At 38.0% G+C, this 27,062-nt stretch overlaps 1 protein-coding gene across 1 annotated transcript; it reads right to left on the bottom strand.

The window, feature by feature from the left end:
* Positions 1-3,057: 3,057 nt before the first annotated feature.
* LOC115935392 (olfactory receptor 2F1-like) lies at positions 3,058-15,516 on the bottom strand. The gene is made up of 3 exons (XM_055347562.1): positions 15,396-15,516; positions 12,734-12,831; positions 3,058-5,410 (listed from the first exon to the last, which is right to left on the bottom strand). Exon 3 carries the CDS (start codon positions 5,385-5,387, stop codon positions 4,434-4,436), a length of 954 nt encoding a protein of 317 aa, XP_055203537.1. The 5' UTR covers positions 5,388-5,410; positions 12,734-12,831; positions 15,396-15,516; the 3' UTR covers positions 3,058-4,433.
* Positions 15,517-27,062: the final 11,546 nt, after the last annotated feature.

The following is a 27,062-nucleotide window of genomic DNA, read 5'->3' as shown; positions in this document are numbered from 1 at the left end:
AAAACTGTGCTAATGTGATTATAATGCATAAAGATGTAATTTATATGACAATAATAGTACAAAGGAGGGATGAGGGAATAGAGAGATTTCAGGACAAAGTTTGTGTATACTATTAAAATAAAATTGGTTTTGATCCAAGTGAGATTTTTTTTAAGTTTAATTTCCAGGGCAACCAGTAAAAGCAAAAAACAAAACAAAAATCCTAACAAATATATAGTAAAAGAAAAAAACAAATAAATTAAAGGGAATACTAGAATATATATATTTAATGCAAAAGAAGGCAATAGTAGAGGAATAGAAAGAAAAAAATATAAGACACAGAAAACAAATAGAAAAATAGCAGACATTAATCTTAACTTATCAGTAATTACATTAAAGGTAAATGAACTAAACACTTCAAACAAAAGACAGAATTATTTAAAAACATAATCAAAATAATGCTATCTACAAAAGATCCAAATCAACAACTTAAACTTCAATGTTAAGAAACTAGAAAAAAAGAGCAAATTAAATTCAAATCAAACAGAAAAAGGGGAATGATGAAGATTACAACAGAAATAAATGAATTTGAAGAAAGAAAAACTAGAAAAATCAACAAAATTAAGAGTTGGTTTTTTGAAAACATCAAATTTTTTTAAAAGTTTAGCTGAACTAACAAGAAAAAAATAAATTCAAATTACTGAAAGCAGGAATGAGGTAATATCATGACTGAACTCAAATAAATAAAAAGGATTATATGATAATAATGTAAACAATTATATCCAACAAATTTAATAACCTAAATAAAATTGGAAAATTCCTAGAAAGACAGAAACTATTAAAACTGACTTATGAAGAAACAGAAAATATAAATAGATCTATAACAAGTAAAGAAATGGAATAATCAAATAACCTTGAACAAAGAAAAATGAAGAACTAGATGCCCTCATAAATAAATTCTACTAAACGTTTAAAGAAGAATTTTCATCAAATTATTCCAAACTCTTTCAAAAAATTGAAGAGGAGGGAAAACTATCCAATTTATCTTATGAAGTTAGTCTTGATCTGATACCAAAACCATACAAAGACATCACAAGAAAAAAACCCAAGATCAATATTCTTTACAATTATAGACTCAAAAATCTTTAACAAAATATTAGCATATCCTTGTGAGGAAAGTCATTGGCTTTATCCTCTTTAGAGTTAGACTGTTGGGGTGGGTATAAAAGATGGGGTCTATAAAATCCTCCCTTCCTAGAAATTCATTTCCCAGTTCTGTAGAAATGGTTGTATTAGATATTCTCTATCATTTAATAATATACTTGTGGAATAAAATATATACGTGCTGTATAAAATCAGCCAAAAAATGTTAAACTAGCATATCTGCCTTTTTTGTATTTGTCATTAGCCTGAGTAGAAAGGCCTTTAAAATTGATCTTTTAGAAAGCATTTTTGTTTGATATTGTATTTATTCAATAAAGTAATTAGTGCTACTGGACCCTGGTGCTAAGCCTCAAAAAGCAATCATCCTAGGTAGGGCTTAATCCCCAGTAACATTGTCATATTGTACATGTCTTTATTTACTTTTCTCTTTCCCCGCTGCCACTACTTTAGTTCAGATTCATTTGTTATATAATTAGCATTACTGGAATGACTCCCTGGCTGACCTCCTTGCCTCTACTCTTTTCTTCTCTTATTAATTTGCTAGTGATCTTTCAAAAATAATAGTATATCAAGCAATTTACCTGCTTAAAATCCCTTAATATATCCTTTTTGCTATCAGGAAAAAATTCAAATACAATTTCACCTTCAAAGCCCTACATGATTTAATCCTTGCCTACAATTTTTCTTAAAATTTTTTTGTATTTCAGCCAGGAGCAGTGGCTCATGCCTGTAATCCCAGCACTTTGGGAGGCTGAGGCAGGGGGATCATGTCAGGAGATCGAGACCATCCTGGTTAACATGGTGAAGCCCCGTCTCTACTCAAAATACAAAAAATTAGCTGGGCGTGGTGATGGGCGCCTGTAGTCCCAGCTACTCGGGAGGCTGAGGCAGGAGAATGGCGTGAACCCGGGAGGCGGAGCTTGCAGTGAGCCGAGATCGCACCACTGCACTCCAGCCTGGGCGACAGAGCAAGACTCCTTCTCAAAAATAAATAAATAAATAAATAAATAAATAAATAAATAAATAAATAAATAAATAATTTCAATAGCTTTTGGGCCTTTGAGGTACAGGTTTTTTTTTGTTACATGGATGAATTACGTAGTAGTGAATTCTGTACTGTACATTCTAGTAATGTACGTTGTACCTAATGTGCAGTTTTTTATCCCTAGACCACTTTCCACCCTCCTCTTTCTGAGTCTCTAAAGTCCATGATGTCATTCTGTTTGCCTTTGTGTACTCATAGCTTAGCTCCCACTTCCAAGCCAGAACATGCAGTTTTTGATTTTCAACTCCTGTGTTACTTCACTTAGAAAAATGGCTTCCAGCTCTATCCAATTTGCTGCAAAAGACATTATTTCATTCATTTTAATGGCTGAGTAATATTCCATGGTGTTTATATACCACATTTTCTTCATCCACTCATTAGTCAATGGGTACTTAGGTTGGTTCCACATCTTTGCAATTGTGAACTGTGCTGCTATAAACATTCGTGTGCAAGTGTCTTTTTCATATAATGACTTCCTTTGGAAACATCTTAGCAATGGGATTGCTGGGTCAACCTCATGTCTGTCCCTCTCCTCTGCCCAAAATTGCAGCTTCCAGACATTCTTGTAGTTCCATGCTTTCTCCTAGCTTTTTGCATAGGTTATTCTTTGGTCAGGTTGTTTGTCATCTGGATAACATGTTCTCAGCTTTCAGATCTTAGTCCAAGGCTTCCGTCATATACCAAGTCCTCTGAAATCATGCCAGTTGACTCCTACAAGCCCTTGGGCTTACTCCCACTGTAACATCTATCTCGCTGCATTATAATTGCTTCATTGTCTGTCTTTCCTACTATGTGGTCATATCCTTGATTGCAAGAACTGTATCTTACTGAGCGTAGTGTCACAATCATTCATTGTCACACGTTAAAAGAAACTCCATTAATATTTATTGAATTAATACCAACAAAAATTCTGTCCAATATCATTGACTCCTTTTAGGAAATCTGCCTATCTCACAAAATTTAGAAATAGTTCAATCTTATGGTAAAATTGACATGTCAAATGGATTTTGGAACGTATGAGCCTTCAACTTTGTTTTGACTCTGAGATTGTGTGATGTGTTCATAAATGGAAAAACTGCAAATCAAATGAGCTAACAAAGACACAAAGGCAAGGAGGGTCCCCCCTTTTGAGACTCTTTAAGCAAGTAAAGAGACCCATTATCATTATACATTTTTCTCTTTGTTCTTCTTTCCTGTCCTCTGTTCAAGTATTTTTTCCCACTTTTTTTTTCTTTTTTTACCACATTTAGGTTTTTCACCAAAGGTGAGTAACACTCTCAGAAATCCCAGCTCACTAGATTTACAAAGGTTGAATTGGGCCTTATTGCATGTGTGTGAGTTGGGGTAGGAGAAGGCTCTTAAAAAGGACATAAGGGTGACTTCTACACAGCAGACTGGCTGATCCTGATTTTCAAAAATTCATATTAAAGCCATATTGTTATTCATTGGCTTGTCCAAGGAATCTGTTTTTCTGAAATTAACTACATCTTTGGTATTTTATACATCTATCTGATTGTTTCTTTATTTATTTTCTTTCCAAAATTTCAGATAAAGTGTTTCTTGAATTTTCAGAGATTAGACTGCTTTAGGCTTTTAAATGAGATCACATGCATATGCAATAATTTTCTTGCAAAATTGTGCATTCACTATTTAGCAGTTAATGAGTCTCAGCTTTTCCTTAGCCAATACTGTCATTGTGTACAAGCAACCCTTATTTATATTGTGATCAGGGTGAAACAAGATATTTAATTGATGTTTCTCCATGAATCACAAATGTAATGCATGTGGCTATTTACATCATGTGTTATTGTGAGCAAACTTTCAATTGTGAAAATGCATTTGACCCAAAATATAACCTTTCTGAAATATGGAAAAATAACCAGTTATTCAGTGTAACATGTTTACAAACAATGTAACAACCCCAGTAATACAATAATACAATAATAACTGTACAATAATATGGTACAGTTTCTTCCAATTACTATTAAGACAAAGAAATGGAGACTAAATAAATGTGGCAGGTCTAAGGGGGCAGTGCCATACTCCATTAATCATGTTGCTATGACATAAAAATAGCCCCCATCTCACTCCCCGACTCAACCACTCACCCTCTTACATAACATCCACAGTACATGCCATGTCATCTCCTTCCTGGTTGCCACGGCAACATAGTTTATGCCTGTCAGATCTAAGTTGGGTGGAGAACACTGAGGCAAAGCTGTTTTCTCTAAGTCATCTTGACGAGTCAAATTGCCAGCTTTGATGTTAACCCAGAGAATTTCCAATATAGTTTCTTCCAGGCCCCCTTCACCTCTTTATTTCTTAGACTGTAAATCATAGGGTTCAGCATTGGTGTCAAAATGGCATAAAAGAGAGAGATCAACTTCTCCTGAAGGACAGAGGGACTGGAGTGGGGCTGGATGTAAGTGAAAATGGCCACACCATAGCACAGGGCAACCACTGTGAGGTGAGAGCCACATGTTTGGAAGGCTTTCCTCCTTCCTTCTCTGGACTGGATCTTTAGGATGGTGGAGATGATCTGGATGTAGGACAAAAGAACCAGGCAGAAAGGTGTCATCAGAAGAACAATGCTAGACACCATGATGGTGACCTCATTGGAGGAGGTATCCACACAAGCCAGCCTGACCACAGCTAGAATTTCACAGGATATATGATCAATAAACTTGTTTGCGCACATGGGCAGCTGAAAGGTGATGGTGGTATGCATGAGAGAGTTAATGGATCCACTGACCCAGGATGTGACAGCCAACCTAGCACACAGCGCTGCATGCATGATGGCCGAGTATCGCAGGGGGTCACACACAGCCACATAGCGGTCATAGGCCATCACCGCCAGGAGAACAAACTCAATCCCACCCAAGGCCAGGGAGAAAAATAACTGGGCTGCACAGCTCTGGAATGAGATGGCTTTATGTTCTGCAAGAAAATGTGCCAGCAGCTGAGGGACTATGCTTGTGGCATAGGAGACATCAACAAGGGAGAGGTTGGTGAGAAAGAAATACATGGGAGTGTGGAGTCGGCTGTCCAGTCTGATCAGAAGGACAATGAGACAGTTCCCCAGCACGGTCACCACATACATGACCAAGAACAGGACAAACAGGGAGACCTGAGTGTCCCAGTCACTGGACAGGCCGAGGAGAATAAATTCACTCACCCAAGTCTGGTTATCTGTTACCATTAAAATATTCAAGGATTATTAATCTGTGGAGAGAGTCAGAAAAAAACAGAAGCTGTTGAGTAACCATAATAATAACTTTTTTTTCTTTTTTTATTTTACTTTAAGTTCTGGGGTACATGTGCAGAACGTGCAAGTTTGTTACATAGGTATACACATGCCATGGTGGTTTGCTGCACCCATCAACCCGTCATCTACATTCGCTATTTCTCCTAATGCTATCCCTCCCCTAGCCCCTCACCCCTCGATAGGCCCTGGTGTGTGATGTTCCCCTCCCTGTGTCCATGTGTTCTCATTGTTCAACTCCCACTTATGAGTGAGAACACGTGGTGTTTGGTTTTATGTTCCTGTGTTAGTTTGCTGAGAATGATGGTTTCCAGCTTCATCCATGTCCCCGCAAAGAACATGAAGTCATTTATTTTATGGCTGAATAGTATTCCATGGTGTGTATGTGCCACATTTTCTTTATCCAGTCAATCATTGATGGGCATTTGGGTTGGTTCCAAGTCTTTGCTATTGTGAATAGTGTGGCAATAAACATACGTGTGCATGTGTCTTTATAGTAGAATGATTTCTAATCCTTTGGGTATATACCCAGTAACGGGATTGTTGGGTCAAATGGTATTTCTGGCTCTAGATCCTTGAGGAATTAACTCAAGATGGATTAAAGACTTAAACATAAGACCTAAAACCATAAACACCCTAGAAGAAAACCTAGGCAATACCATTCAGGACATAGGCATGGGCAAAGACTTCATGACTAAAACACCGAAAGCAATGGCAACACAAGCCAAAACTGACAAATGGGATCTAATTAAACCAAAGAGCTTCTGCACAGCAAAAGAATCTGCCATCAGAGTAAACAGGCAATCTACAGAATGGGAGAAAACTTTTGCAATCTATCCATCTGACCAAGGGCTAATATCCAGAATCTACAAAGAACTTAAACACGTTTACAAGAAAAAAAACCCCATCAAGAATAACTTTTTAAGAATACATATGTATATGACCCACCAGTGCTAGCCTCTGTTTTTTAGATTATTCATGAGGCTAAGCTAACAACCTGGATTCTAACTGCATTATATCTACTCTGCTTCAGAGAGTCAGGCCAGTCCCTAAATAAGGACATGATTTGTCTCAGGGAGGTCAGCTAAAGCCTGGAGATAATGTAGTGCAGTTTTAGGAATTCTACATTTTCACCATCTTACCTTGATTCCAGTGCAACAAAACCATGGTAATTGGCAATTGTCTCAAAAATGATAAACAGTGAAGACAGACAATTGGAAATATCTCAAATATGCAGACAGACTCAACTTGATGAAATATATGTATCATTTACAAAAGAAAACATTGGGAAGAGACAAGGGTCTTGTGGAAAGAGCCTGGAATCAGAGAACCTAGGTTTTATCTAGCAGGTAGGTGATTTTTGTTTAGTGACAAGTTTCATACCTAAGACAGATTACTATTAAATGACTCATAGTTATGTTTAAGGTCAAACTTAGATAGGTTATAGGGAAGTACTTGGTGTACACTAATTGGTAGTACTACTGTAGTACTATGGGTGTTAGCAGTAAGATGACTTCTGCCTTGGGGTGGAGAAAGTAGCAAATGTGTTTGCTCTCACATCCCCTCCACAAAATGAAATATAAATTGGCAGCAACCTCTAATAGATCTAAGGGCTTGGATGCTTTGGGGATTCACTAGTCTTTTTGATAGGCTTTGGTTTCTTCAATCAGTGGTGGGATAAGGGAGGACATTGTGATGGCATCTTGCTATTTGTATTTTTCTCTTTTCAACTTGCTACTGTTAAGAATCTATCCTTTAAATATGGATTTAAAAGAAAGCAAACAAACATATCAATGCTTAGACATTTTAGACACAAGGGATGAAGCCAAAGCAGGTGTTTAAAGACCCTTCTTCCCTGTCTTCAACAGGGAAGATGTGTTTTGGAATGGAGATTCCCTGATGTTTTCTTTTTCAAATGCTTTTTCAGTAAAACTAATGTGCTGTATCATCAATTGTGAACCTTAAACAGAAGCAGGTTACATTTGAAAAAGTTTTAGAATTTACTCCTTCTTATTTCATGTCCACCTATTCACTAACTTTTCTTTTATTGCAGTGTACACAGTAAGGGAAACTAGGAGAGAAAGGAGGCAGGGGGCATTGAGGGCAGAAGCAGGGCAAACTAGAGTGTCTTAGTTACAAGAGAAAGACTGTCAATGCTGCAAGTCTCTTACCCAATAAAGGATTAAACAAAACATGTAGTTCCAGAAATGCTCGTCTCCTTCATGGTTCAGAGTCACATTTATTTTTTCTAAACTCTCCCCTAATGTTCTCCTCAAAACCTTCTTCCTCCCCCAACACTTCCTCCTTTACTGCTCTGTCCTGATGCTTCCACCAGCACCCCTCAGGGTGCTTTTCTTCAATCCTGACCGGCCTGAGAATACATCTGATTGCCTCAAAGAAGACATTCTAATTTAAATTCTACAATCTCAAGTATATATTTTACTTTAAAAAAAAACTGCCAACTCTTGTTGAATAGATAGAAGATGTGCACCAGAAGTAGACATTTTTTCCACTAATTAGGCAAGTATCTATGCAGTGCCATCTTTGCTAGATGCTGATTTCAGGGTGAATATCACCCTTCTCTGTTCTCCAAGGGTTTGCTCATCAGTGGGGAAAAGACACAGACACAGTGATCGTCACCAGATCATTTGCTCCTCTGCTGAACGGGAGACCCTGCAAGCCCGTGACTCACTATGCTCCTCTCAGCCACCCCACATGTCTCTCCACTACAGTCCTTGTCACATTACAAATGAGTGACAGTGTCTCATCTCAGAGAAAATGTGAACTTCAGAGTCTAACAGCTCCTGTTGTGGACCCACATCTGTTTGTTCTGCTTCCTGAGACTTGGAGCAAAATACTTAGCTTCTCTGAGCCTCCTATTCTTCATGTGTGAAATGTGCCTAATATTGGCCAGCTGAAGGGTCCTGGGTGAAATTAAAGGAGTTGAAGGACTAAAGTTCCTACAAGAGTGCTGGAACAGGCAGGTGTCCATTATTTACTGATGATTCTTAGTCTTGATTTCATGCTCTCTCTTTCAGAATCTTCTTTATCCATTTACTTCCCCTCTCTACCACCCTCAGGTTTCTCTTGCTCCTGAGCAACTCCTTCTCCCTTACTATAAAAGGAAATATACAGGCATCTCAATTTAGGAAGCTTTAGTGTATAGACAGCAAGCATTCTAAATCCCCTTTCATTTCACATCCCTAATGACTGAAATCTATTTTCTGGATTTATTTCCTGATATTCGTCCCTTAGCCAGTGGAAATTTCTACCCTCACTAATCTATAGAATTTGATTTTTTTTTTTTTTTGAGGCAGAGTTTTGCTCTTGTTACCCAGGCTGGAGTGCAACAGTGCAATCTCAGCTCACCACAACCTCTGCCTCCTGGGTTCAAGCAATTCTCCTGTCTCAGCCTCCCGAGTAGCTGGGATTACAGGCACCCACCACTACGCCCGGCTAATTTTTGGTATTTTTAGTAGGGATGGAGTTTCACCATGTTGGCCAGGCTGGTCTCGAACCCCTGACCTCAGGTGATCTGCCTGCCTTGGCCTCCCAAAGTGCTGGGATTACAGGTGTGAGCCACCACGCCCAGCCGAATTTGAAAACTTAAAGGTTACTGATAACCTGTCATCAGCAATTCCAGAGAATTTCATTCTATTTGCATTCTTTATTTAGCTTTTAACAATGTTACCTATTTGTTCCTTCAAAGTCACAACTCTGTCATGCACTCCTGTCCTGATCTTCCTCCAATCAATTTGCCTTGTGAGCATTCTTAACCTTAGTTCTCCTTCTCTGTTCTATGAGCATTTGCTAAGGTTCTGTGCTCAGAAGTTGCACTCTACTTCTAAAGTTTTTCTTGGAAGGCTTGTTATTTCTTGTAGGGAGACCCCCTGAAACTATTGCTATGGAAGAAAAGATGAAATGCTCCTGATTATTGTAAATACAAAGTTGCATGCAGGATTGTGTAAAGACAACGCCAGGTTGGACTGCCAAAATGAGCCAACAGCGCGTGATGTGCTTCCCCCTGCAGAGAGCTTATGAACAGACGTGCAGTCAGGGAGGTTTCACATCACCAAGATTCCTATCCCAGAAAAGCAGATGTTCATAGCTCTGGGAATGGAACGCGACCCTTGTGGAGAGCCTATAAACGGATGCATGAGGGGCGCCTGTCCATATGGATAAGATAGGGCTATAAACGCCTTCATCTTGTCACAGCTCTTCTAGGCCTCCTTAGGGTTAAGGCCTACTCCCTTCTGAGAATTTTTGGTCTAACCTGTTGCCTAGCGTCACGTCCTGTTTCTATGGATTGTTTGTAACCAGCTTTTGCTGCAACTGTTACTGTTGATTAAAATCTTGCTAATCATAGCTTATAGATAGACTGTGTTTCTGTTTTAAGGCTCTGTTAGAAATTACTGATGCACACACTATATTGTAAATTCTTATCTCTGTATACTGTACTTCTGCACACAGATGTTATGTTAAAGAATTACTTCATCCCCATGTGACCATCTCACCTTATAATCAAATGACCCTAAATCCCTCACTAACCTACCCCTGCTCTCACTAAACTTAATAATAAATGCTGGTATATCCAGTGCATTGTTGGCACCACAGGAGCAGAAGGTGGTGACCCCCCTGGACCCAGCTTTCACTATCTTGTGTGTGTCTATTATTTCTCGACCTGCTGATCTGCCTGGGAACAAAGAAAGAGCCCCGTTGCATTGCGGGCTGCTGGCCGGACCCCGCAATAATTTCTAGCTATAATAATTATTATCAACTCTATATGGCTCACTCTCAATTTCACATTTACTTTCTAGATTTCCCTCCAAAACTCCAAATGCATTCTGCAAAAGCTGAATGAATGTTTCCTAAATGTCTCACGAATGCCTCCTCTATCCACAAATGAAATCCCACCCTGTCCTCTTTATTTCTATCAACAGAATTAGATTTGTCCCACTCTTCCAATGAACCATCTTTTATTTTTCCCTCCTCCTCACCATGAATAAATCTTCTTCCTTTTTATCCTCTATTGCTTATTTTTCATCTTCTTAATCTTCATCTACATTTACCTTTGCCCTCATCATTCCCATCTTATAGGGTATAAGACCTTTCTTGCAAATTCCTATGATGTAATCTCCACTCACGCCAAGCATTCTACCTTCTACTCCCAAATTAATCATGCAAAGTACAAATTTATTACTTTACTTTCATGTACAAACATTTCTATGATGTCTGTGTTTAAAAAATTAATTTGGCTGTGTAAAAAAAATTAATTCCTTGGCTGAAATGTTTGCATCCTGTCCATAATCCAGTCCTGTCCTACATCTAGCTTCCATTTTATTAATTGTGGCATCTAGTGAGGTGTTGTATTAAAATAGGCTGCTAATACTTGAATAATTTTTATTGATGTATTAACTTAATACTCTTAACATATTAAGGTGACTATTTCTTTCCAAGGCTATTGCCTTGGTTTTAGAAAGCAATATTTAAGTATATCTTTTGTCTATACTTACGGAGTTCCTCTAAGAATTCATGATAGATAAAGAAAAAAGAAATATCATGTGCATTTGAAAACCAAATTAAGGAGGAAAATGTGTTGTTCAGATCATTTTACCACATTTGTAGTTAATACCATTTTCATATTGCTTTGATCTCAGCTTCCAGCTAAATGGAACTGGATCTATCTTCCCCCTTCAAGGTGAAGAGTATGCTAGGTGCCAGATAAGTGCTCTGTGTATAACCACATATGTCACAAAGCAGATATTGGCCTTTTCAGCCCTAAATAATTTGTAGTTCTATAGCTCTCCCTAATCCTGTGTTTTTCATTGAAGTCAAATAACCTAGGGACAATTTTGAGAATATTTGCTCCATTTGTCTATATAAATAAGACAAAAACCTCTTTCTACAGGTTTAGGCATGCAGCTACTGTTCAAAAGCAGTGTTGAACAATGAGCACAGCTAGCAGTCCTATTTAGCTTTTCCTCATGTACGAGGGTGACCTGTGCTGTCTTCTCAGTATTTGTCCAACTCCAATTACTTTACCTATTTGCTAGTACCTAACACTCCTTTAATAAACAATGAAATCCTATTTTATCTTCTTTGGGTTATGCCATCCTCATACTCAACAAACCTAAAGCTACACCTCTCTATATATATGTTTTGAGCTTTCTTTGTCTATTGAGAAACAAACAATCCATGCTACCTGCTCAGAACATGATATTGAAGAGTAACATACCCTGTGATTCATCTTCTTAGACATGAGCACCATGAAGGAAGGACTTCCTCTTGCCTGTATTTTAGGAATGGTGGGGAAGTAAGGGTAATTACCGTCCCCATAATAATTAGAACACAATATATGATATAATATCATATGTGTAATTGAAATATTCCACTAAAATTATGTCCTTAAAGCAATGTCTGTCACTAACGTCTGGAAGTTATTACGTTATGTAAAGCACTGCCCTCTTTGTGACATGTTTAGGGATGAAATAATACAAAATTAAAGGTTTATAATACGAAGTACCTGAACTTAAGAGTGAACTAGTATCTTGAGCTGCACTGATTCTTTACGACATATCATATACAAGTAGAAACTAGAGCTGAAGCTATGAATGATACCGAAATTGCAAGACAAATCAAGGTTCAGGCAAATTAGCTCAGTCACTGTGGAAAGTAGGTCAGAGATTTCTGAAAGGAAACAGAACTACCATTCGAGCCAGCAATCCTATTACTGGATATATATGCAAAGGAATCTGAATTGTTCCTTTCAGATCGGAGTCACAAGCACATGTATATTCATCACAGCACTATTCACAACAACAAAGATGTGAAGTCAACCTACATACCCATCAATGGTGAACTGGAAAAAGAAAATGTGGTTCTCATATACATCATGGAAAACTATGCAGCTATAAAAAAAAGAATGAAATCATGTTCTCTGCAACAACATGGACGCAGCTGGAGGCTATTAACCTAAGCAAATTAATACGGGAACAGAAAACCAAATACCACATGTTCTTCACTTATAAGTGGGAGTGCCTACTTGAGGGTGTAGAGTGGGAGGAGGAGGGTGGAGAGCGGTGAGGGTCAAAAAACTACCTGGCGGGTACTATGCTCCCTATATGGGTGATGACATCAATTGTACACCAAACCTTAGTGACACACAATTTACCCATGTAACAAATCTGCACAGGTACCCTCAGACCTAAAGTGAAAGTTGAAAAAGAAAAGAGTAGTGTACTTTAACTGACAGCAAAGATCAAATTACTTACTTAAAATATTACCTTTGTGAGGCCCCAGTTTTAAGTACCTCCATGAGCCCTCTCCCTTTATCCAGCAAGTATTAGCTACAGCCAGTATCAGAACTGGAATGTTTTTCTGTCTATGAAAAAGAAATGAAGACAAAAAGTAGGTGTTCCAATTCCTTACATAACTCTTTACATGACACAATATATCTAATTTTAAAAAATTTTAATCAATCTCTTTTTAAAAAATAAGGCAAACCTATTTATTGATTTCATGAAACTGCTATATTTTCTTTATTATGAAAGTTGAGTCTAAATTATAACAAAGGTTATTTTTCAACCTACTCTATCTTAATAAATTCACCCACTACTCTTTTTCGTGTTGTTTTAATCGACTACTACCTTATAGCATCTTTACTTGAAAATATGTGTCATTCAAACAAGACTATGAGTGAAAAATTCACAGAACTATGCTAGCAGATGTTCAAACCTGGACTAGCCTTTACCTGGATAAGTAGATAAAGTTGGGCTTTAGACATTCCTGCCTTCCTTTCTCTGAATGTATATTCTAACCCCTCATCTATGAGCCAAAAAGCTCCATGCCAGTCTCTGTAGCTCCCTATATTCAGGCCTGCCTTCCAGCAGATGTGGCCCCTGTTCTAAAATTGCCTTTTCCTCTCTTCTTCTAAAAAGGAACATCAGGAAAGGCAAGATCTTAAGTGAAGTTAAACATGTTACTCATAGTAAATTCTTAGGCAGTGATGTATGTTAATATTTGCTGTAAACATCTGGTATTTTGAAATTATGGAATCATTCTGCCAACTAGCCTGTTAGAATTTTCTTTAACCCTGAAGAGTTGATCTCCGAGATGGGGGAGCCATCCATGCCCAGCTCTGTACAGCTCTGCAGAATGCTGACAAGAAAGGGTAAAGCCCCAAGCAACAATGACTTCTCACCTAAAGTTCCCTTTCAGCCTTTTGCCACATCCTCCCCCTATTACTGCTCTAATAGAAATGATAAGATGGAGTAACTTTGAGCATCTGTTCAAGAAAAAGATGAGACACTGGACCCATAGTCAAAATCAACTAGACATTGGCAGAACTTTTCATTATGTTGGTGTCACACAGATACGATCATAATTTGTCGTTTTGGAAATGTCTTCACGTGCTGCTTTTCATCTTTTTTTTTTTTTCATTTTTAATTGCATTGAAATCCCATTGCTGCTTTATGGACTAACACTCAAAAATGCTCGATTTACTTTTACAAAGAAGTATCCAGGACTTGACCCTTAGGCACCTTTTCCATTTGTAGCAGGCAGTGCACATTTGATTATCCCATCCCACCCAGTGAGTATATTATACACTCTAAACTACCTAAGATAATGTTTCACTTTGAAGGCTGACTGCTTCAGTATGGCATATTCTTTCTTTACCCCCACAATAGAAAGATCAAAATACTGATTTGGAATGACTCAAGAGGTATACACACTGTAAGAGGACTCCTCAGTGTCTCATTCTCCAGAAATAAGATAATAAGATAATGCAGAATCATAATCCTTTCCACTCTCCTTGTCAATTCAAAGAGGGTGTGAGTCAGATACAATCTTGGATAAGCCTTGAATCCAATCTCAAACATAGTTAGGCATAGTGAGGCTTACCCATGTAATAGAGATGGTGCTGTACATCATTACGTATATGATGCCCCACTGCTAAGGAATAAAAGACCAAAAGGTTTTCTCCTGGGAAAATTTGTTTGTGCATCAGCTTTTGTAAAACTTTTTTGAGTCTTTGTCATATGTGGCCTCCTTTTGGAGTTCTCTACAACCTCAGCTGAGGCAGAGTTCTGAACACCGAAGCAGAGCACATGAAGATAAGGTGCACAACTTAACAGCTGTTTCTCTTTCATGCTGGTCTAAACAAACAAGAAGCATACCTTTACACAGTGGAGCTCTCAGTGGAAATGGCATTTTTGTTTAGCAAAAGATTCATCTGACCTGTGGTTGAACACTTGGTTTTGATATATATGAAATGCATCCATCCTGGAGAGGAGTATTTTCACCATCCTAGCATTTGGGAATGGAGAAACCCAGTGCCACTGGGTAGACAGTGTCCCCAAGATGGTTTTACATCCTGAGAAGAAAATTTGCTTTTCTTCTTTAGGGTCTTGTTATCTACTTCCTGTCTTGATTTGGTTGTCTGACTTTTCACATAATCTGAATCCAATTACTGAGACCTAGTTTCCCAAATGTGCAATTCTGAAGGTCGCCTTTAGAGATACAATTTATCATGGTCTCATTCTGTTTATGCTACACCTTCTCTAGATCTCTTGCCCCTCATATCTCAGAATATTCTTTTCCAGTGTAGTTTCCTCACTCTAGCAAGTTTCAACAGTGCAATCACTAAGCTCATTTGAGAGATGCTGAATGAGAGTCAGGAGACCTCAACTGTGGGCCCAGTTTGCATTCTGAGAGCCTTTTAACTTTGAAGAATTCATTTAATCATCTTACATTTCAGTTTTTTTTTTTTTTTTTGAAAAGAAAATCAGGCTGGGCATGGTGGTTCATGCTTGTAATCCCAGCACTGTGAGAGGCTGAGGCTGGAGGATTGCTTGAGGCCAAGTGTTCAAAAACAGTCTAGGCAACATAGTGAGACCCCATCTCTACAAAAAAGTTTTTTAATTAGCTGGCCATAGTGGCACATACCTGTAGTCCTAGCCACTCAGGAGGCTGAAGCTGGAGGATTGCTTGAGCCCAGGAGCTCAAAGTTAAGTTAGCTATGATTGTGTTACTGCTTTCCAGCCTGGGCAACAGAGAGAGAGTCTGTCTTTAAAAAAATAAGAAGAAGAAAGAAAGAAAAGAAAGTCAAAACATTTAGTATACACACTCTTAGGAAAATAATTGAGATGAGAGACTTTAAAACAATTGACAACTTTTCCTTTCTGGAAAGGTAATATACCCCTACTACATGTTCATGAAATGTTTTACTAATCTAGCCTTCTCACCTAAGCATCTTCCCCAAAAATAATACAGAATTCATCCATGGTATCTCTATTTTTTAGTTAATAATCATTCTCTTCTCCAGCCTCAGTTTTCACCCTTTCTTTCTTTCTCTGCTAATACTAAAGTCTGGAATTGACTAAACATACAACAAAAATGTACCTAAGCCTCTGGCTTTCAGAAAGCAAAATTATTTTTCTACATTTGTTACAATACTTAAGATGAGCAGGTTTCAGGCCGGGCATGGTGGCTCACACCTGTAATCCCAGCACTTTGGGAGGCTGAGGTGGGCAGATAACCTGAGGTCAGGAATTCAAGACCAGCCTGGCCAACATGGTGAAACCCCGTCTCTACTAAAAAATACAAAAATTAGCCGGGTGTTATGGCGGGTGCCTGTAATCCCAGCTACTAGGGAGGCTGAGGCAGGGAGAATTGCTTGAACCTCGGAGGCGGAGGTTGCAGTGAGCCAAGATTGCACCACTACACTCCAGCCTGGGCGAAAGAGTGAGACTCTGTCTCAAAAATAAATAAATAAATATGAGAAGATTTCACATTCATGGTTTGTATTTCTGATTGAAACTTCCTAACAAAATCATATTGTACTATTTCTGCCCCTCTTTAAGCCTCTGACAGCTCTGTTATGAGCTCTCAAATGTTAATCAGTGCCTGCAATGGTCATGTCTACCTCAGTCTAGGATTAAGCTGTTTTCTAAGCAAGGCTCCCCTCCGACAAAGTGGTGGACCATAAAGACTAAGTATCCCAGACCTCTTGGGAAATTACCCAGAACTAGCATACATTTGAGGGAAACTACGGAGGAAGGTTACAGGTAGTCCCAAATTGGCTCATACACACAGAAGTAATGGAGTGTGGGAGTGGCTGCATTGGCAACGCAGAGCTGATAGATTCCCCTCAGGAGCTTCATGCATTAGAGTGCTAATTGCTGTCACCACTCCCAATTCTCAAGGGCAGGGCCTCCATGCCACTCTTATTTTTCCTGTGGAAGACTGTTCTCTACCCCTGTTTTCCCCAGAACCCCACTGAAGCCTTAGGTCACTCTAAAAAAAAATTCACAGAAGCTTGCTTAATAGGGTTTTAGGATATTCCCCTATAACCCAAATCTAGCTTTTATCCTTCAATGCACCTATTCCAGTGAGCAGTGAATAGGCCTATATTCATACCAGGTTAAAGAGAAAAACGAAAAACAAAAAAATCCTCTCCCTTGGCTCCAGAATTCTCTTATTTCTCCTTCTGGAGACAAGAGAGTTCTGCTTTGTTCTGCTGAGATATATGCAAAGAATATAATGGGCCGCTGTGAACTTTACCAGAGTGCATGTCTCATGGTACTATTTAAGTTGCAAAAATAATAGCATTGTATAAAAAGATTTAAGACTTCAAATAAGATGTAGAAAAAGTGAATCTTATGATCTACTGGGAAAAAAAGAAAGGCAGAAGGTTATCCAAAATAATACAACAGATTAACTTTGCTTACCACTTCAAATTTTTAATATATATGAAGAGATTTCATACAATTTTGAGATAATGCAAGCATAGTATCATTGTCTGATACATCCTTTATCCATTATGCACCCTTAAGTGAGTCATTTCTCTGTTTATTCATCTACCAAGTCAAATACCGGTAATTCCTCGGCACCACCATCTACCTATCTATTTCATTTTTAAAGATTGTTTCATAGTTGTCTATCTAGAAATTGAATGAGTTCCTTCAACAAGCATTCATAAAGGCACGCTAATATGTACTGTAAATTCATACCTTTGGTATTGCAAAAAATAAACATGAATATAACAAATTACTTCCTGCTAGAAATTATGCATATAATTAGAGTAAGCTACTTCTAGAGAAGCAGTTTGTTTGGTTCGCAATTCCTTGGCCTAAAAAGCATTATTTGCCATTGTTACAGTTTACTTAGCTTAAGCTTAGCACACATTTTCTCACTTACACTGTTAAAACTGACATTAAAAATAATTGAGGCCAGGCACAGTGGCTCACGTCTGTAATCCCAGCACGTTGGGAGGCTGAGGCGGGCGGATCACGAGGTCAGGAGATCGAGACCAACCTGGCTAACACAGTGAAACCCCGTCTCTACTAAAAATACAAAAAATTAGTTGGGCGTGGTGGCACACCACTGTAGTCCCAGCTACTAGGGAGGCTGAGGCAGGACAATCACTTGAGCCCGGGAAGCAGAGGTTGCAGTGAGCTGAGATCGCGCCACTGCACTCCAGCCTGGGTGACAGAGCAAGACTCTGTTTCAAAAAAAAAAAAAAGTAATTGAAAATGTGTCATTCTGGAGATGGATGTAACAGAGGAGACTGCATGGTAGTGTGGGGTGGTGGGGAGAGGAGATATGTGAACCCTCTGTACTTTCTGTTAAATGTTTCTATGAATGTAAAACTGCTCTAAAAAAAAGTCTATTTAAAAAGGAAAAATAATAATTGAGCGTGTTCTAGCTTTCACTTGGGTTGTAAAAATCAGGAAAGAGCGTTGCTTCCATCCTAAAACAAGGACAGGTTTGATAACCTATACAATCATAACTATTCTTGAATTGATAAGAGAGCTGAGGTGGCAGGGAAACTAACTAGCATGAAATCTGAGGAAATACAGGTAACCCCAGAAAGACATGGGGCATGAACTCTGTGTTACCTGGGCCAGAGCGTGAGAGGAAAATGGGGCCACCCTAGGTGCTAGTAAGAACTGCTTTGCCAAATTGCTGAAGGCTAAGTGTGAGGTACTGTGAGTATCCGGAGATAAATGAAAAGTTTACATCTTTTCTCAATATTTTATTCTCAGACTTGGAATAGTCCTGATGAGAATGCTTGAGGGTGGGGGGTGAAACACTACAGAGAGCCTCTTTTATGATGCAGGTTGAGGTGAGGGCAGCAATAGTGGCTGCAGGAAGACAGGAAGCCCACTCACTCTTACCAAGTCTGTCTCCTGCCTGGGACAAAACCTGGAACCACTCACTGGAGGAACGGCAGGAAACTTTTTCTCCCACAGACAGAGGAAGACTCATTGCTGCGGGAAGGAAAAAGCAAACAAACAAAAACAAATACTTTCTAGCCCTGAGTCCAGACCATGAGCCCTGTCCTAAGGCTGGGAAAGAGGCTGGATCACTGTGACCCAGGGACAAGGACAAATGATGTGCCTAAGACTGAGATAGAACTGGAATAGCAAAGCATAATCCCCATTCTCTGTCACCAGGACAGCAAGAATTGAAGAGCAGGTATTGTAGCTTAACTTTATCATAGACAAAAGGTAGCATGTGGAAAGACACAGTCTGTTGTGGAGTCTCACAGTAAGAGCTTAAAACTGAGGTGGAACAGCAATGTTTGAGAAAACCCTCCAACAATTAACTCTTCACCCCAAGCACAAGCAATGCTCAATGCTACAGAAATTTAGATTTATTGGTGCACTGAGGATAATCAACAACAAAACTCAAACCCAGGTCAACCCCTGATGCCATTGATTCCCACTTCCCGTGGACCCACACACACACATGCACAACACAAAACTACAGGACAACAGTGTTTTGTGGTTTTTCTTGTAGAGATTGTTTACTCCCTTGTTAGCTGTATTCCTTGATATCTTATTATGAGCGTGTGGCTACTGCAAATGGGCTTGTGCATTTGATTTGGCTCTGAGTTAGAATGCTATTGGTATATAGAAACTATACTGATTTTCATATTCTTAAACTTTACTGAAGTTGTATATCAGTTCCAGGAACCTTTTGCGAATCTTTGTAGGGATACCTCCTGAAACTATTGCTATGGAATAAAAGATGAAATGCTCCTGATTATTGTAAATACAAAATTGCATGCAGGATTGTGTAAAGACAATGCCAGGTTGGACTGCCAAAATGAGCCAACAGCGCGTGATGTGCTTCCCCCTGCAGAGAGCTTATGAACGGATGTGCAGTCAGGGAGGTTTCACATCACCAAAATTCCTATCCCAGAAAAGCAGATGTTCATAGCTCTGGGAATGGACTGCGACCCTTGTGGAGAGCCTATAAACGGACGCATGGGCAGGGGCGCCTGTCCATATGGATAAGATAGGGCTATAAATGCCCTCATCTTGTCACAGCTCTTCTAGGCCTCTTTAGGGTTAAGGCATACTCCCTTCTGAGAATTTTTGGTCTAACCTGTTGCCTAGCTTCACTTCCTGTTTCTATGGATTGTTTGTAACCAGCTTTTGCTGCAACTGTTACTGCTAATAAATATCTTGCTAATCATAGCTTATGGATAGACTGTGTTTCTGTTTTAAGGCTCTGTTAGAAATTACTGATGCACACACTATATTGTAAATTATTATCTCTGTATACTGTACTTCTGCACACAGATGTTATGTTAAAGAATTACTTCATCCCCATGTGACCATCTCACCTCATAATCAAATGACCCTAAATCCCTCACTAACCTAACCCCACCCTCACTAAACTTAATAATAAATGCTGGTATATCCGGTGCATTGTTGGCACCACAGGACCAGAAGGTGGTGACCCCCCTGGACCCAGCTTTCACTGTCTTGTGTGTGCCCATTATTTCTCGACCTGCCGATCTGCCTATCTGCCTGGGAACAAAGAGAGAGCCCCGTTGCATTGCAGACTGCTGGCCAGATCCCGCAATAAGTCTTTTGGGTTTTCTAGGTTTAGAATCATATTGTCACTGAAGAGAGATAATTTGACTTCTTATTTTCCTATTCAGATGCCTTATGTTTCTTTCTCTTGGCTGATTGTTCTGGCTAGGACTGCCAGTACCATATTGAAGAGGGGTGGTGAGATTGGGCATCCTTGTCTAGTTCCAGTTCTCAATGGGACAGGCTCCAATTTTTGCCCATTCAATATGATGTTAGCCGTGGGTTTGTCATAAAAGCTCTTATGATTTTGAGGTATGCCCCTTTTACCTAGTTTGTGGAAGGTGTTCTTTTCATGAAAAAAAGTTGGATTTTATAAAAAGATTTTTCTGCATCTATTGAGATGACCATATGGTTTTTGTTTTTAATTCTGTTTATGTGGTGAATCATATTTATTGATTTGTGTATGTTGAACCAACCTTGCATCCCAGGAATAAAGCCTCCTTGATCATGATGAATTAACTTTTTGATAGGCTGCTGGATTTGATTTGCTCATGTTTTTTGAGGATTTCTGCATCATCCATCAGTGATATTGGACCAAACTTACCTTTTTCTTGTGTTTCTAACAGGTTTTGGTATCAAGATGATGCTGGTTTTGTAGAACGAGTTAGAGAGAAGTCCCTTCTTCAGTATCAGTTCTTCTTTTTACATAGGGTAGAATTTGGCTATTAATCCATCTGTTCCATAGTTTTTATTTATTTATTTATTTATTTTGGTTGACAGGTTTTTTTAAATTACTGATTGAATTTCAGAACTCATTATTGGTCTTTTCAGACTTTCAGTTTCTTCCTGGTTAAATCTTGGGAGGTTGTGTGTTTCCAGGAATTTATCCAGGTTCTCCAGGTTTTGTAATTCGTGTGCACAGAAGTGTTCATAATAGTCTCTGTGGTTCTTTTGTATTTATATGGGATCAGTTGTAATGTCATAGTTGTCATTCCTGACTGTGCTTATTTAGATCTTCTCTATTTTTTTTGTTAATCTAGCTAGTGGTCTATTGATCTTATTTATTTTTTTAAAAAATCAACTTTTGGAATCATTTATCTCTTGAATGGATTTTTGTGTCTCAACTTCATTCACTGCTCAAAGAAATTGGAGACAACACAAATAAATTGAAAAACATTCCAAGCTCATGGATTGGAAGAATCGATATCATTTAAATGGTCATACTACTCAAAGCAATGTACAGATTCAATGCTATTCCTGTTAAACTACCCATATCATTTTTCAAATCAGAAAAAAACTATTCTAAAATTCATAGGGAAAACAAAAATAGCCCAAATAGCCAAAGTAATCCTAAGAAAAAACAAACAAACAACAACAACAAAAAACCAAAGCTGGAGGCATCACATTACCTCATTTCATAATATGCTGCTATAGTAACCAAAAAAAGGTATAATACTGGTTTAAAAACAGACACACAAAGCAAGGAACAGAATAGAGAACCAAAAATAAAGCTGCACATCTACAGTCATCTGGTAATCAATAAACTTGACAAAAATAAGCAGTTGGGAAAAGACTCCCAATTCAATAAATGGTGCTGGGATAACTGGCTATCCATATGCAAAACAATGAAACTGGATGACCACTTATCTCCATATACAAAAAGTAACTGAAGGTGGATTAGATACTTAAAAGTAAGACCTCAGACTGTAAGAATTCCAGAATAAAACCTAGAAAATACCCTTCTTGAAATTGGCCTTAGCAAAGAATGTATGGCTAAGTTTTCAAAAGCAATTGCAGCAACAACAAAAATGGACACGTAGGACCTAATTAAATTAAAGAGCTTCTGCACAGCAAAAGAAACTATCAACAGAGTAAACAGACAACACACAGAATGGGAGAATTTGCAAAGCATGCATCCAACAAAGGTCTAATATCCAGAATCTATAAGAAACTTAAATCAACAAACCAAAAGCAAATAACTTCTTTAAAAAGTGAACAAAGGACATGAAGAGATACATCTCAAAAGAAGACATACAAGCGGCCAACAAACATATGAAAAAATGCTCATCATTACTAATCATCAGAGAAATGCAAATCAAAACAACAGTGATACATCTCACACCAGCCAGAATAGCTAAAAAATAAAAATTAAATTAAATTTAAAAAAACAGATGTTGGCAAGGCAATGGAGAAAAGTGGACATTTATACACTGTCTGTGGAAGGGTAAACTAGTCCAGCCACCATGGAGAGCAATTTGGAGATTTCTCAAACAACTGAGAGTTGAACTACCATCCAACCTAACAATCCTATTACTGGGTATATACCCGAAGGAAAGTAAACCATTCTACTAAAAGGACCCACGCACCTGTATGTTCATCACAGTGCTATTCACAATAGCAAAGTCTTGGAATCAACCTAGGTGTCCATCAGTGATAAATTGGATAAAGAAAACATGATACATATATACCATGGAATACTATGCAGCCATAAAGAAAAATAAAATCATGTCCCATGTGGCAACATGGATAGAGCTGAAGGCCATTACCTTAAGCAAACTAGCATAGAAACAGAATACCCATGTTCTCATTTATAAGTGGCAGCTAAACATTGTGTACACATGGACATAAAAAAGAGAACAATATACAGTGGGGACCAGTATAAAGGGGAGAAAGAGAGGAGGGAAAGGGCTAAAAAAAAATAGCTGTTGGGTACTATGCTCACTATCTGAGTGATGGGTTCAGTCATACCCTAAACCTCAGCATCATGCAATATACCTTTGCAACAAACTTTCACATGTACTTCCTGATTCTAAAATAAAAGTTGAAAAAGAAAAAATACTGCAGGACAAGCAAAAGAGGCATGCCCATTTCAAGTCATACTACTATTTTTTCTCAGAGTCTATTATCCCACACGCACAATGTTTGGATCTAACCAAAATTAAAGATCAGAGGAAATAGCTGGAAAAAGATGTCACTGAGCAAAGAAATTAACATAACCAGAACCAAATATGGCCTGAATATAGGAACTATCACACAGGGGCTTAAAGTAACTCTCATTAATAAGTAAACAGATCCTGTGGAAAAGATAGTCAGCCTCTGTAAATATATGAGGAGTTTGAACTGTAAATTGAAAACTGGATGGAAGAATCAAATGGAAATGCTAGACATGAAGAACATAATAACAGATGAAGAATGCTGATGAGGGGGTTCAAGAGAGCCAAGAAACAATCAGTGAAGATAAAGACAAATCAATAGAGATTAGCAAGACTGAAGTACAAAGAGAAAATAATAATAATGATAAAATAGAAGAGAGTATCCAAGGACTGTGGTACAATATCAAACAATCTAACATACATAAAATTTGAAGATTCCAGAAGAGAAATCAAAACAGAGGAAAAGGAGAAGTATTTGAAGAGATAATGGCTGAGAAAAATAATAAAAGAAATTGGAGCCCAAATCCAAGAAGCTCAGCCAAATAGCATAACTGAAAATAAGCAAAGAAAAGTCTACATTCATGGTATTCAAACTGTCAAAAAGCTAAAAAAAAAAAAGTGAAAACCTTGAAGACAGCCCGAGGGAAAAAAAAGAGACATCATACACAGAAAAACAAAAACCCAAATCAATGCAGATATCTTGTCGGAAACTATGCTAGCCAGAAGAAAATGGTGTTACATCTTTAGAACTGTGAGATGGGGGAAACTATCAACTAAGAATTTTATATGCAGAGAAAATATGTTTTTGAAAATTAGAGAAAAATAAATTGTTTTTCAGAAAAAACCTGAATATATTTCCAGCAGACTTAGACCAGAAGAAGTGTTAATAGAAATTCTTCAGGAATAGAATACCAGACAGAAAATTGGATCTATGCAAGAAAAGAAAAGAAACAAAAAGAAAAGAAAAGAAAAGAAAAGAAACAAAAGAAAAGAAAGGATGGTAGGTCATCCTGGAAATGGTAAGATTTAAGGTTAACATAAAATTCACTTTTAAACCATAAAAACCCTAGAAGAAAACCTAGGCATTACCATTCAGGACATAGGCATGGGCAAGGACTTCATGTCTAAAACACCAAAAGCAATGGCAACAAAAGCCAAAATTGGCAAATGGGATCTAATTAAACTAAAGAGCTTCTGCACAGCAAAAGAAACTACCATCAGAGTGAACAGGCAACCTACAAAATGGGAGAAAATTTTCGCAACCTACTCATCTGACAAAGGGCTAATATCCAGAATCTACAATGAACTCAAACAAATTTACAAGAAAAAAACAAACAACCCCATCAAAAGTGGGCAAAGGATATGAACAGACACTTCTCAAAAGAAGACATTTATGCGGCCAAAAGACACATGAAAAAATGCTCACCATCACTGGCCGTCAGAGAAATGCAAATCAAAACCACAATGAGATACCATCTCACACCAGTTAGAATGGCGATCATTAAAAAGTCAGGAAACAACAGGTGCTGGAGAGGATGTGGAGAAATAGGAACACTTTTACACTGTTGGTGGGACTGTAAACTAGTTCAACCTTTGTGGAAGTCAGTGTGGCGATTCCTCAGGGATCTAGAACTAGAAATACCATTTGACCCAGCCATCCCATTACTGGGTATATACCCAAAGGACTATAAATCATGCTGCTATAAAGACACATGCACATATATGTTTATTGAGGCACTATTCACAGTAGCAAAGACTTGGAACCAACCCAAATGTCCAACAATGATAGACTGGATTAAGAAAATGTGACACATATACACCATGGAATACTATGCAGTCATAAAAAATGATGAGTTCACGTCCTTTGTAGGGACATGGATGAAATTGGAAATCATCATTCTCAGTAAACTATCGCAAGGACAAAAAAACCAAACACCACATGTTCTCACTCATAGATGGGAATTGAACAGTGAGATCACATGGACACAGGAAGGAGAACATCACACTCTGGGGCCTGTTGTGGGGTGGGGGGAGGGGGGAGGGATAGCATTAGGAGATATACCTAATGCTAAATGATGAGTTAATGGGTGCAGCACACCAGCATGGCACATGTATACATATGTAACTAACCTGCACATTGTGCACATGTACCCTAAAACTTAAAGTATAATAATAAAAAAAAAGAATAACAAAGTCAAAAAAAAATTCACTTTTAAATATTTAACGGACTACAGGATAATTGACCTAATTAAACTAAAGAGCTTCTGCACAGCAAAAGCTGAAACAGCATAGCAATTATTTGTATTCATAGCTTATGTTAATGTAAAATCTTTGAAAATAAAAGTACAAAAATGAGGGGTAGCAAATAGTAGCACACTAAGGTTCCTGTGTGAATATGGAATATCCTGTGAATATGCTATTGTACATGACAAAAGGGCCTTGCAGATGCATTTAAATGAAGGATTTTTAAATGAGGGTATTGTCCTGGACCGTCTGGGTGGCCCCAGTGTAATCACAAGTTTCTTGTAAAGAACAAGGCAAGAGGATCAGGGTCAGAAGAAAGATATGTGATGACAGAGGATCATTTCTCTGTCATCATATGGAGGACAGAATGGAGTGGAGGATCAGAGTCACAGAAAGGTTTGCTGTGCTGTTGGCCTTGTGGAAGGAGGAGCCAGGAACCAAGGAGTGGAAGTCACCTCAGAAAGCAGAAAGCAAGAAATGGAATCTTCCCCAGAGTCCCCAGGGAGAAACGCAGCTCTGTCAACAGCTTGATTTTGCCGTAGTAGAACCCGTATCAGACTCTGACCTTTGTAATGTTAAGATAATAATTTTGTAATGTTTTGAGTCACAAAGTTTGTGGGACTTTGTAAGATAAGGTGGAACTTGTGGAATTCCTACTTTTACAACAGGAAGAAGAAACTAAAATAGGCTCACGTTCACCAAATATGGGACAGTTTGAACATCAATAAAGACAATAACTGCTGTAGATTAAGACACATCGAATAAATTGCACATCAGTGAGTTCATAACTATAATGAAAAAACCTCACCTCATTTGTTGTATTAAAAAGTGGCAAAGAAAGGGGAAAAATTAAAAAATTTATTCTGCTTTTCTCATACCAACTATACCTCAGGAGGATGAAAGAGTGATGAGGTGGAAGTTTCTCTCTATAAACGTATTTTAGATAATAAAGAGAAAAGGATGATAGACTCTCACCACCTTGAAACCCCTAAAAAATTTATAGAGCTAGGTCAGTACTTCTCTATGAGGGGCAATATTGGCATTGCCTAGTTGGGAGGGAGTACTAGGGCCATCTAGTAGGTAGATGTTAGGAATGTTGACCATGCACAAAATAGCCCCCATAACAAATAATTATTCAGCCCAAAATGTCAATAGATATTTGGCACTTTTGAAAACTCCTGACCTATGCAATATAATAGTTGTAATAATCCCCAGAAAAAAAGGAACATTGTGTTTCTTGCTACAAACATTGTGTGCTTCTTGCTAGAAGTACGTGACCATCTATGAAATACCATTGTCATAAAAAAAAATAAACCTGATGAAACCTCTGGATTAAACAGGAGATACAGAAATAAAATAACATGTAAAATTACACTATAGGGATGTCATCAAAAAATCTAGACTGTATGAGAAATCCAACAGGAACAAATGATACAGTTTTATTTAAAAAATAATTCCAACAGTTAAAAAGTAGAATTTATAGATTACTAAATTACTATAAATTTATTAATTGATAGAGTAAAAGAATTCTCAGAGGCATAGTAGACAATTGGAATATATAGGTCTTATTTAGATTCTTATTTGAACAAACTGTAATTTTTATATGT

This window comes from Gorilla gorilla, chromosome 6 (genome assembly GCF_029281585.2).
Source record: "Gorilla gorilla gorilla isolate KB3781 chromosome 6, NHGRI_mGorGor1-v2.1_pri, whole genome shotgun sequence".
Lineage (NCBI taxonomy): Eukaryota > Metazoa > Chordata > Mammalia > Primates > Hominidae > Gorilla > Gorilla gorilla.
This window is presented reverse-complemented; position numbering and strand designations above follow the sequence as displayed.

Coding starts and splice junctions, on each gene's coding strand:
- LOC115935392 (XM_055347562.1), bottom strand. CDS start 5,387: ATGGTAACAGATAACCAGACTTGGGTGAGTGAATTTATTCTCCTCGGC.